Raw genomic sequence first — 12,336 nt, forward strand, 5'->3', positions numbered from 1 at the left:
ACTGTAAACCACACAGAACACCCTAACAAAGACCTGTAAACCACACAGAACACCCTAACAAAGACCTGTAAACCACACAGAACACCCTAACAAAGCCCTGTAAACCACACAAAACACCCTAACAAAGATCTGTAAACCACTCAGAACACCCTAACAAAGACCTGTAAAGTAAAGACATGCATAATGTTACAAATGATTTCTATTTCAAATAAATGCTGTTCTTCTGAACTTGCTATTCATCAAAGAATCCCGAAAACAGGCGCTATATAATGGTTTCTAAGCATCTAAGCATGTGACTGCCTGTCTGAGTTTCGTCGACAGCCTGAGGTGGATTTTCTTTGGAATCTGATTGTAAGAAGGTAGAAAAGAAGGTATTATAGCTTCTTTAGTATAACCATTTGGGTTGACATGGGAGGAGTTTATGTGTGGGTGTAAAGTTTACTTTCTCTTTCATTTCTTTTTAACAGTGTATATATCCATGTAGAAGGGAGGTTTTTGTATTTACTTTGTTGTGCTGTAAAGGTTTCTCACAATGAACTCAATCATGAAGAAGAGCTTCCCTTTTCATTACTCTTTATTGGAATACCTGTTTACTTTGACAGGATTTTTTTTTTTCCTGTTGGATGTAGCACTGGACATTTGGACTGTTGTGTCATTTTATCAGAATGGGGACTATGTGTATATGGCGGTGATGATCTTTCTGCTGCTGGGCTCTTCAGTATTGTTACAGGTGTTCAGCTGGCTCTGGTACTCTGATTGCCCGGATAAGCTTGAGACTAAGGTGGAGACATTTGCAAACAAGCATAAACTGATCAAACCACTCCACTTCCTTCAGCTTGGAGTCTTCCTCAGGTTGGTGACAGATTTTCCTTAAATACACTTGTGGAAAAAAGTAGCCTACACTTTAGCATACTTTTAAAAAGACTACTATAATGGAAATAATTTACTTTAAAAGAATATAATGTTTTTAGACACAATGCATGTTAATTGCAATTACATGAAAATGCATTATAGATTAAATTTATATTAAATGCAAATAGTTTTTTTTTTTTTTTTATCCATTTAAGTTGGACTTAATTAGATCTTTGTATGTAATTTCATAATTCTTTTGTTTTTTGAAATATGCAAGTGTATTGCCGAATGTACTGATAGGCATTTATGGTAAACTACAATATATGTACCTTAATTTAATTTCTATTGACTTGAATGTCATGTATTTTAATGTATTTGTAATATCACATTTGTCATAATGAAGTTTTAATTAGCAATATATAAAATATATTAACTTTAAATGTAATATTGAATAACACACTACAGTTAAAATTTTAATGAAGTACTTTACATGTACTTTAGTATGTAACACATCAAAATAAGCATACTTTTTTAAAGCCCAAAAAATATTATTAAAACATAATGATTTAAAATGTACTTTAAAGTTAAACTTTTTAATTTGACGTTATTACAATGTGCACTTTTAAAAAGTGTACTAAAAGAGTTAGTTCACCCAAAAAACGAAAATTAATTACATGAAAAGGTCATATACACCTAGGATGGCTTGAGGGTGAGTAAATCATGGGGTAATTTTCATTTTTGGGTGAACTATCCCTTTAAGTATGTTAAACATAGTCATGAAATAATATTAGTTTTAATTACACTTAAGTGGCCTTTTATTTCATTAATATTATATTATCTGAAATTATTATTTTTTTAAAATATACTTTTAAGATTTGAAGTACAATACAAATACAAGTGCAAATTCAATACAATTAAGCGCAATTCATTCATAAAATTATGAACACTTAAAGGGATAGTTAACCCAAACTCTTATCATTTACTCACCCTTATGTCTTGCTTTATATGATAAACAGATTTAATTAAGGCTTTTATTCATATATAAACACTGACACAATAAGTAATTTTTCGTCGCTATAGAGGTCGCCTATTCAAAACAAAGCCATAGCTTGATGACGCCGAGATTGAGCGTGGAATCATGGGAGTTGTCATCTTCACCTCACAGCCAGCAGAAAAGAATCCTACGGAACTCTGGCAGAAATCATGTTCTTGGATGAGATTTTAAATGTTACTGTAGTATGAAGAAGAGCAGGAGCTCTGGAGTGATTGCTAATGAGAGACGAGAGCGACACACGGTTCGAGAGCAGCGGAACTTTTATTATGCCACAATCGCTGTTTCTGCTTCCTCCGCTCAAGCGTATGTGGGGTAATGCAGCACTGTTTTATCATATTAGATATTAGATGTTATAACGTTACTCTGTGCGTTCACTCAGCAGCTGCTATGAGACACTTGTTGCACACTGCAATAAGCTAGATTGTTATTAGAATATTATATTAATAAATGCTGGATGGCTTGTGTTGCTAAATAGCATGTATACTTGCGGAAAATCAGTTTTCTGTCTATAAATGTATCCAAACAGTTGTTCCCTTGTGTAATAAAACATGTAATATATTAAAGCGTTTTTGATGTTTCCATGGTTTCTATAAAATCGGGGGTAACGCAGGTTTCTTTGGATTTAAACATTCTTGGAAACATCTGTGATAATGTAAGTACACAAGTCAACAAAATATATAACACTGTTATAGTGGTTTTTGGATATCTTAATCCAAAAATATTACATATTGTGCCTTTAACATGTACATAGAGCACATAAAATATGGCAAACAGAGTTTTGTTCTCGCAAACAAATTTCATTTTCTGCAATAATCAGTGAGGTTTGTTCTCGTTTCATTAAAACATCGTCATTTGTGTTTCGAAGAATATGAGGGTGAGTAAATAACAGAAATTGAGTAATTTTTGGGTGAAATATCAAAATTAAACAGAGCTTTCTTTATTCTTACTGAGAGCAATAGATTTGGTTTGAAGTCAAACCGTTTAAACATTTAAAAAAAAAAACAAGAAGCCTACTTCTTGATGTAGAACAAAATTCAAACTGTGGCCTCACTGTTGGCTGTTGTAAAGTTTTGTTGTATTAAATGTTGCTTAGGTAAACGTAAGTACATTGTGTTCACAGGTATGCTGGGGTGATAGAGATTTCCACAACACTTTTTTTTCAACAAAGAAGAAGCACAGAGGGTGTTGCTCTGTACCTGAACCTGGACCTTCAGATGCTTCGTATGTTTGAGGCATTTTCTGAAAGTGCCCCACAACTCATACTTATGATGTCTAGAATCTTACAGAGAGGAGGGCTGGAGCTTATTACAGGTCTGTCTCAAATCCAGAACACTTCAAATCTTTGTTACTTTCAGATTATAGTTCCCTTTCAGTCGGTCATTTTCAACGTCAATCTACTTTGAGTGTAAACTAAACGAGCCAATGCACATTGGCATGTGATTATTGCATTCAGCTGCTCTGCCTCACAGCGCGGGTATAAATGAGCAGCAGGTCCAAGCGCATACCAGCTTTTCACTTCGGAGCTGAGCTGTTCATTCTCTGAATGCTCTGTTATCAGTCTACGGATTGTTTTCTTCAAGCCAGTTCTTTGGGAAGAATCACTTTCTACATGTTGACGAGACAGCATTTCAGTGGTGGCCACTTTACTTTAAACAAACAGCTGTTTTCACAGCTACAGAAAGTGAGTGCCTTCAATGAGCTGCTGATCTTTCAGCTGCGAGTGAGCACACTGAACAGGCTACACTTTTTCCCTGTCAGTGTCGCGTTGGCCGGTTCCCCTGTGTGCTTCAACACTAAAAAGAGAGTGTTTTCCCTAAAATAGCTTGCACAGGTGTGAGTTTGCGTCTTTTTAAAGATGACATTCCATCCGTGTGTTTCTGGATGCGGTTGTTATCTGGCGCCAACAGATGATCACGATCGCTGTCTCACGTGTCTGGGCATTAAGCACGCTGAGATGGCGCTTGTGGATGAGTCATGTTCCCACTGTTAGGGCATGGCCATCTCGGAGTTGCGGTCACGGCTCCAATACCTCAAGAGAGGTGGGGTTCCTGTGCCTCTGCCTCAATCTAGTTCTACTTCAGGCAGTTGCATGGATGATTTGAGGATTATGGTGAGGAACCAACCATCGGTTCCTCCCACCTCTTGCACTCAATGTGTTTCCTTCGGCGCTCCCCTTGATGACTAGATATCAATCGCTGCATCAGAGGGTGAGCCAGGTCTCTTGGGGGATGATGACTCAGCTGCGTAGCCTCTTTCGGGAATGGTAGCATTGTCCGAGTCAGACCCTGAGTTGATGGCTATGCTTGCCCGGGCTGCCGAGAAGGTCGAGCTCGTGTGGAATGCTTCACCATGTCCGGAGCCTTCCCAGTTGGATGATTGGTTTCTCGGGGCGGCCCGTGCTGGTTCTCAGTGCCCCGCCCCTGTGGGGAGGCTGCCTCAGCCTTACACGCTATGCCGTTAATGCAAGTTTATCAGGCCAAGGCACTGAAGGACTTGCACAAGGGTGGTCATGACCCAGAAGTTCTCCAAGAACTCCGTACCGCAATGGACCTCACGCTACGAGCGACGAAGGTCACAGCACGGTCTCTGGGACGTGCAATGTCCACCTTGGTGGTCCAGGAGCACCATCTCTGGATGCCAACAAAATGCGGTTCTTAAATTCCCCCATGTCCCAGACCAGCCTCTTCGGCGACGCGGTTGAGAGCTTCGCCCAGCAGTTCTCAGCCGCATAGAAGACTGAGGCCATCAAGTGCATCCTGCCCAGCAGTCAGCTGCTGCGCCCACCCAACCGCAGCTCCTCAGCCAGCTTGTTGCTGAGGGTGCCCGCCTTCGTCTGCCCCCACTTCCACGCAGCAGCCTCCACCCAAGCAGCATCATGGAGTCAGGCCCCCGCCAAACAAAAACCAGGCGGTAAGCGTAAGAGCAAGAGGCCCTGAGATGGGCGACCCAGGGATGGAGGGAACAGCTCTTCATGAGATAGTGACCGCACCACTCCTTTCCCCGGAGGAGGGCTGGGTGGAGAAACTTTTGTTTCGTTTTGTTTCTGTTACACCGCTGACCCCACAGCCAGTGGCACCCCCATTCTCAACAAAAGAGCAGTTCTCTATCTCTGGGTCCCAAGAGGGCACAGAAAGCAGTGGGTGGCGAAGAGCCTCACTACTTTCATCCTCCTCTTCTGTCGCCAGCGAGCAGCAATGGGCGGTTCAAGAGCATGAACAAGTCTACTCATGCACCCTCTGCCCAACTATGGAACCAGGTAAGTGTTGCACTGCACACTCAGACCCCGCTGCAGGCCACCTCAAAGAGAGAGCCCTGCCCTATGGCACCCTAAACACTGCCCTATGACACCCTAAGCATAGGCTGGCTACTAGATGTGTTACCAAGCACAAGGCGTGCCTTGCCCGCTCAGGTTGTGTTGCATCCTCCTGGGCGCTGGCACGTGGCGCCTCGCTGACAGATGTCTGTAGAGCTGTGGGCTGGGCGACACCTAACACGTTCACTAGGTTTTATAGCTTTTGTGTTGAGCTAGTATCCTCCTGTGTTCTCACCTCAAAGGGGTAGTAGCACCGAGCGGACCTGGCTTAGTGTCGGCTTGCTGCGCCTAAATGCAGTTACTTTACTGTGGAGGGCAAACCCTGTTGAGTTCCTCCATCACTCTTGGCTGTTGAGTTCCTCCATCACTCTTCGTCACGTCCGGCGGCAGGCCTTTCATCTGCTGAGTCCTTGAGAACTGGGGCTAGGCTGGGTGCTCATATGCAGTGAGCCTGAGGGGATCCCATATGTGTATTGTCCACGGTTTAGCTCCTATCGGAAGCCTGTGTCTTTCCCTTGGCAGAGACAGCTCTGCAGTCTCTGCCTGGTGTACTCCTCCTATTGGTGAGAGCCACCTCAGACACTTCCGTATGCCCGGCCCTATGAGGTCAGTCCATATGTGTATTGCCACTTAGAACCTCCTGTGGAGGCTGTGGCCTCCGCAGCGTTCCTTTTCCATGAAAGGGCACGTTTTCTCAGTGTTATCCATGTTCACTGAGTGGGCAGTGATCGCCTTCTCTGTGTAAGCCCTATCCTACCTCCCAGTGGCATGGAGGGATCAGGAGGCTTACGCAGGGAACTGGAAGGGCAGCACTTATGGCGTTTTGGTAAGGATCCCAATTCGTTGGTCCTTCAACGAGATGTTGAGAGTGATTGACTGAAATGGAATGTCTCGGTTATGTATGTAACCCTCGTTTCCTGAAGGAGGGAACGGAGACGTCATCATCATCATCGCAATAGCTGCTGGGCCACCGCTGGGGCTGTCCGGGTCACTTGCTCGGCTCCTTAGTTGCTTGGCTCGGTTAGTTTACACTCGAAGCACATTGGTCCCTCTAAGCGAGATCCCAATTCGTCTGTCCTTCGACGAGATGTCTCCATTCCCTCCTTTAGGGAACAAAGGTTACATATGTAACCGAGAAGTTCTTATGTGTCTCTGAACCACTTAAAGTCACTATGAAATCAAATTTGACAATTCTTATTTTTTTATAGAATACCGCAGTATTTATTATAAACGATTTATTCATGAAAATTATTATTATATATTTTAATTACCTTGTAATCTTTAATAAAAGTCACTCTCCCCCCCTTACAACATCTCATCTTTTCTCTGATGACGTGTTTACCGGCAAAAGAACAGGACAACCTGTCAATCATGAGATCACAGCAATAGCAAACCACAATGATTCAAGATCCAATCAATGGACAAAATCAAGTTCCGCACTATATATTTTTTTTTCTTGTTCAAGAAGCCATTTCACTCTGATATATGTCACAATAGGGACGAAAATTTGACTGCAACTTTCATTTAATGCAGACTTTATAGTGATAATTTTAACCCAAAAAAGAAAATTCTGTCATCATTTACCCACCCTCATGTCATTCTGTGATTTTTCTATTTACATGGAACACAAAAGAAGATCTTTACCTCTTTTTTATATAAAGAAAGTGGATTTTAACTGGTGCTATCAAGCACCAAAAAATGAAAAAACAGAACAGAAATTGTGTGAGTCTTTCTTCTCTTCTTCTCTACTGTGATGTACAGTGCCTTCCACAAATATTGGCACCCTTGGTAAATATGAGCAAAGGTGGCTGTGAAAATAAATCTGCATTATTTATCCTTTTGATCTTTCATTAAAAAAATTCACAAAATTCTAACCTTTCATTTAAGTAAAGCAATTGAAAATGGGGAAAAAGCTCATTATGAAATAAATGTTTTGCTCTAGTTCACGTTGGCCACATTTATTGGCACCCAATTATTGCAACGTCCTTTTCCAAGTCTTCTTCTATAATGCCTGATGATCAGAGACCATTCCTTCATACAGAATCTCTCCAGATCCTTCAGATTTCCAGCTTCTTCTTGGTGCTTCTTCTCTACAGTTCACTCCACTCATTTTCTTTAGGGTTCAGGTCAGGGGACTGGGATGGCCATGGCAGAAGCTTCATTTTGTGCTCAGTGACACATTTTTGTGTTGATTTTGATGTTTGTTTTAGATCATTGTCCTGATGGAAGATCTAACCACGGCCCATTATAAGATTTCTAGCAGAAGCAGTCAGGTTTTGATTTTTATCTGTTAGTATTTGATAAAATCCATGATGCCATGTATCTGAACAAGATGTCCAGGACAAAAAAAAAAAAAAATGAGCCCACAGCATTAAAGATCCAGCAGCATATTTAACAGTGGGCATGGGGTACTTTTTATCCCTGTTTGCACCAAACCCATCTGGTGGGTTTGCTGCCAAAAAGCTCTTTTTTCTTTTTCTTTTTTTTTCATCTGACCATAGAACCAGGTCCCTTTTGAAGTTCCAGTTGTGTGTGACAACTGAATATGCTGGAGTTTGTTTTTGGATGAGCGAGGTGGATTTTCTTTTGGTGATGTAGGTGCTGTTTGGCAATTTTTTTTAGGCTTTCTGACCCCAAGACTCAACTAATTTCTGCAATTCTCCAGCTGTGATCCTTGGAGAGTCTTTGGCCACTCAAACATTCCTTCTCATCGCGCATTAGGACGATTTAGACACACGTCCTCTTCCAGGCAGATTTGTAACATCTTTAGTTGATTGGAATTTTTTAATTATTGCCCTGATGGTGGAAATGGGGATTTTCAATGTGTTAGCTTTTTTTCTTATAGCCACTTTCTCTTGTGGAGCTCAACAATCTTTTGCTGCACATCAGAACTATATTCTTTGGTTTTTCTCATTGTGATGCATGATTAAGGGAATTTGGCCTTTGTGTTTACACATATTTGTACTCCTGTGGAACAGGAAGTCATGGCTGGACAATTTCATGCTCCTAGTCACCATAGTATGCTAAAAAAAAAAAAAAAAAAAAAAATGAAATATGAATGGGAATATACTTCAGAGATATTTTACTCATAAGAATTTCTAGGGGTGCCAATAATTGTGGCCAACATGTATTGGGGAAAAACATTTATTTCATAATGTGTTTCCCCCCACTTTCAATTGTTTTACTTTGATGAAAGGTTACAATCTAGTGAATTTTTTGAATGAAAGATCAAAAGAATAAACAATGCAGATTTATTTTCACAGCCGCCTTTGCTCATATTTACTAAGGGTTCCAATAATTGTGGAGGGCACTGTATATCCAAGTGAATTGGCTTCTTAAACAAGATAAAAAATAAAAAAAAAGTAGGGCTGGACTTGATTTAGTGAATTTGTGAATTGATTGGATTGTTGGATCATTGTCGTTTGCTGATTGCTTCAATCTTGTGTGAGTGACAGGTAGTTCTTGATTAAAGAATACTAAATGAAAGATTAAAGGCATATGAATTTAAAAAAAATATATACACATAAATCATTTACAGAAAACTCTGCATAAAAAAATCAGACGTCAATCTTGATTTAATGGTGACTTTAAATGTGAAGAACTGTGAGCTCAAACCTCATTGTTTCTTGAGTGTTAAGCATGTTTGCCATATTTGATGTGCTAGTCTGTGTGCTGATCAATTATATATGAATAAAAAACAATTAATTCCAAACATTGATTCATTCTCAGCATCAGCATGGCTGTGATTATGCCGCATGCATCACTGGCATATTCAGAAGAACACTATTGCTTGTGTGGTATTGTTTAATAACATGCAATGATTTTTCTTTCAGGTTTGAAAATCCTCACATCAGCTGTTGCAATAGTCTTTACCATAGCTTTTCCCATACGTACATTTGTGCGTGCCTTTCTGCAAGAAAAATTTGAGATGAGCTGGATCTCCACTGGTGTCTACTTCCTGTGCAACTTGTTGCTGATCATTCCCCGTGTAACCGCTCTGGCACTCTTTTGTAGTGTATTGCCATGGTACCTCATAGCTCACTTCCTGTCTTTGTGGATGCTGCTGGTTTTAGGGGTCTGGAGCCAGAAAACAGATTACATGAAAAGTCCTGGTTGGGAATGGCTCTTCAGAGCGACTATTGGACTCATTTGGTACTTCAGCTGGTTTAAAGTATCAACAGGAAGCATAAAATTAAAGAATGCTCTCTATTATGGTGTCATGGTGTTGGACACATTGATGCTGCTGGGCTTCTGGTGCTGGAAGGTGTTTGAATATTCAGGCTGTTGGAGCTCCTTAAATCCTTACATTGTGACCCCGATATTACTAGGTTTGTACGTTTCTGGAATTCTATTGAAAATTATATACTACAGATGGTTACATCCTAACTTAGATGAACAGAAAATACATAAAACCAGTGAACAACAGAATATCAAACAAGCTTCAGCATTTTATAACATGGACTCAGACTTCCTGGAATCTTCATCTGAAGATACAGCTGCAGCTCCCACTCAGCCTGTCACTGGTGTTCTCAAGAGGGAGAGAGCCATAACTGCTGATTTCTCCTTCTAGTTCTTGGTTTAACTTATGTAATTATCATTCAACAAATGTAATTAAAAAAGTATTTATACACAGAATACATTGTTTTGTGCTAACATAGCTATTTTCTTAATAGCTACAACTTTTATAAAATTTTTCTGGAAAAAAATAAAAATGTTCTCATCTTTTTAAACAGTGATCTAGCTCTTTATTATCTAAATAGAATGAATAATATAGATATCCTTTTTTTACCCATGCTTTTAGCTTTTAAAATGTAGTTGTGATCAAATCATACACAATTCTGGATGACTATTGGAGAGCAAACTACACTATAAAGCAAAAAATCTGAAATGTATGGTAAACATCAACAACAACATGGCAGCTATAGTTGCCAGGTTTTTTACTTACATTTACAGTAAAAAACAACAACAAAATTATATTAACTATACCAACCTACTGGTTCTGGATGACTATTAGAGAGCAAATTTATACAACATACAGCCAGACAATGTTAATTTCTGGAATGTTCATATGTCTGTTATGGTGGCTTTACATGGAAGAGTGCAGAAAAACAAACATTACTAAGAGGAAAAAGTCCTTGAGAAATTTAAATTGTTATTTCTACCTTGGAATAAAGTATTCTATTAGTTCTGTTCATTCCAACTCTGCTAATTCAAGAAATTTACTATTAACATTTTATACTGAATGTGCAGGTATTAAAAGATTAAAATCCACTATAGAGTACTTAAAGATTACACTTTCATGACTTCACTTCTTAACATATTTACTGTAAGAACACTTAAAAAGTGCTTTTGTCATGCTTTAAAGAAGTAGACTTATTTACATGTGTTGACTAATACTAAAGTACACATGAAGTACTTGATTATAATTTTTTATCATTTTATAAATGACACAGAGACAATCAAATTTAAAATACAATAATAATATTCAACCAACAAAAATTAAATTTTAGTATTATCATATGATATCCCATAAAATTAAAATCTATGTGCCATGTACTTGACATTTTTGGCAACAAGGGCCAACATGAGCACATGCTAGGTCCTGTCTAGGTCCATTGTGAGTTCATTTTAGGAATGCATAAATGACAAAGTCCTTGTAGGGGATAGATTTTTTTTTTCTGTATAGTTGCACAGTTGTTCATTAATTGATTGATGTTAGTAAGTTTTATAGAAGACAGAGAGGAAAAGCTGTACCTTTTCCATAAAGTATTGACGATAGTGAAGGCAGTGCATCAGAAAATAAGGTCATAGTAAGAAAGGAAGAAGTTGAAGATCAAGGAGGATAGAAGCAGTGAGGGTGATGGCAGAGATGAAGAATAAAAGTCATAGATTGTTGTGGAAGTCAGGCATTTGGGCACATTATCCTACGCCAGTTTGTAATACGTGATCCATACACTGGATCACGTATTACTCACTACACTGACAAGCAAATGCTCCAAAAATTATGACTAAACAGGTCAAAATCGAGCTACGTGTTGGAAAGTGTGGGGTTAAACTGCAAATTAAGTCTTGTTGATTTTCACTTGTGCTACAATCATTGATTTGGACTTCCAAAAAAGAAACAATGTTAAAGATTGTTTAAAAAAAAAAAAAAAAAAAAAAAACCCAAAAAAAACCCACTAAGACATGGTTTTACTATTTTCCAGGCAACGAAGTTGCACCTGAAATTGTGTCAATGTTTTGACATTTTCACTTGTGAGTTCCAAATAAAATATAGCAGCACAAGATGAAATGGAATGTTGTTAAAGCTATTTTTTTGAAACAGACTTTTTCACTACTTTTCAGATAGTGAAAATGCATTTGAATGTGTTTAAAGTTTTGCCAAATTTGGCAAAAATAATTTACCTTAATAGGACAATGTCAGTTATAAATAACGAAACCCTTAAAAAAAAAAAAAAAAAAAAAAAAAAAAGCATGAAGGGGCATGCTCCGCACTGAATTTATTTTTTTTAAAGACATTTGCTTTACATGCTCATTTGTAGTTACTTTAAGGGATTTTTTTTTTTATTTACTTTGTATCACCTTGTCCAAAACTGTAATTTTTCAGTACTTTCTGATACAACCAGTTCTTTATTTACCCTTGTAAGTTCACAAGTATCTATGCAAATCCCATAGGTGACCTATTTTGATCTCAAAAAGGTGAGTTGTCACTGAAAGGTGAGGAGTTGGCATCTATGAAAAAAAAATCAAAGGTCAGATGTAAAAAACTAATTTTGGAAAATGATTTTAGCCTTAAATATGTCAAATATAAAGTCATTAATTTTTTCTAACTGTGATTTCATAATTCGTCCCAAAGAGGGTTAAATGTACATTTGATAGTGACAGTACACTTCATATTTTAAAGAAAATAATTATGAATTTACATATAAATTTGAACTTAAGTCCTACTTAAGTGGGTCAATGAACACCCTAAAGTTCAGATAACTGCATTTAATATAAATTTAAACAATACATTTATATTTTAATTGCAACTTACATGTAATTGTCTAAAAACATTACATTGTCCTTTTTAAAGTATATCATTTCTGTAATAAGTACTCTTTTTAAAAGTATGCTA

The 12,336-nt window shown here is 38.3% G+C and overlaps 1 protein-coding gene across 1 annotated transcript; it reads left to right on the plus strand.

The window, feature by feature from the left end:
- The first annotated feature begins 440 nt into the window (after positions 1–440).
- LOC127501036 (XK-related protein 8-like) lies at positions 441–9,949 on the plus strand. The gene is made up of 3 exons (XM_051872766.1): positions 441–852; positions 3,027–3,217; positions 9,053–9,949. The coding sequence occupies exons 1-3, from the start codon at positions 533–535 to the stop codon at positions 9,787–9,789; spliced, it is 1,248 nt and encodes a 415-aa protein (XP_051728726.1). The 5' UTR covers positions 441–532; the 3' UTR covers positions 9,790–9,949.
- Positions 9,950–12,336: the final 2,387 nt, after the last annotated feature.

This window comes from Ctenopharyngodon idella, chromosome 19, assembly GCF_019924925.1.
Source record: "Ctenopharyngodon idella isolate HZGC_01 chromosome 19, HZGC01, whole genome shotgun sequence".
In the NCBI taxonomy this organism is placed as follows: domain Eukaryota; kingdom Metazoa; phylum Chordata; class Actinopteri; order Cypriniformes; family Xenocyprididae; genus Ctenopharyngodon; species Ctenopharyngodon idella.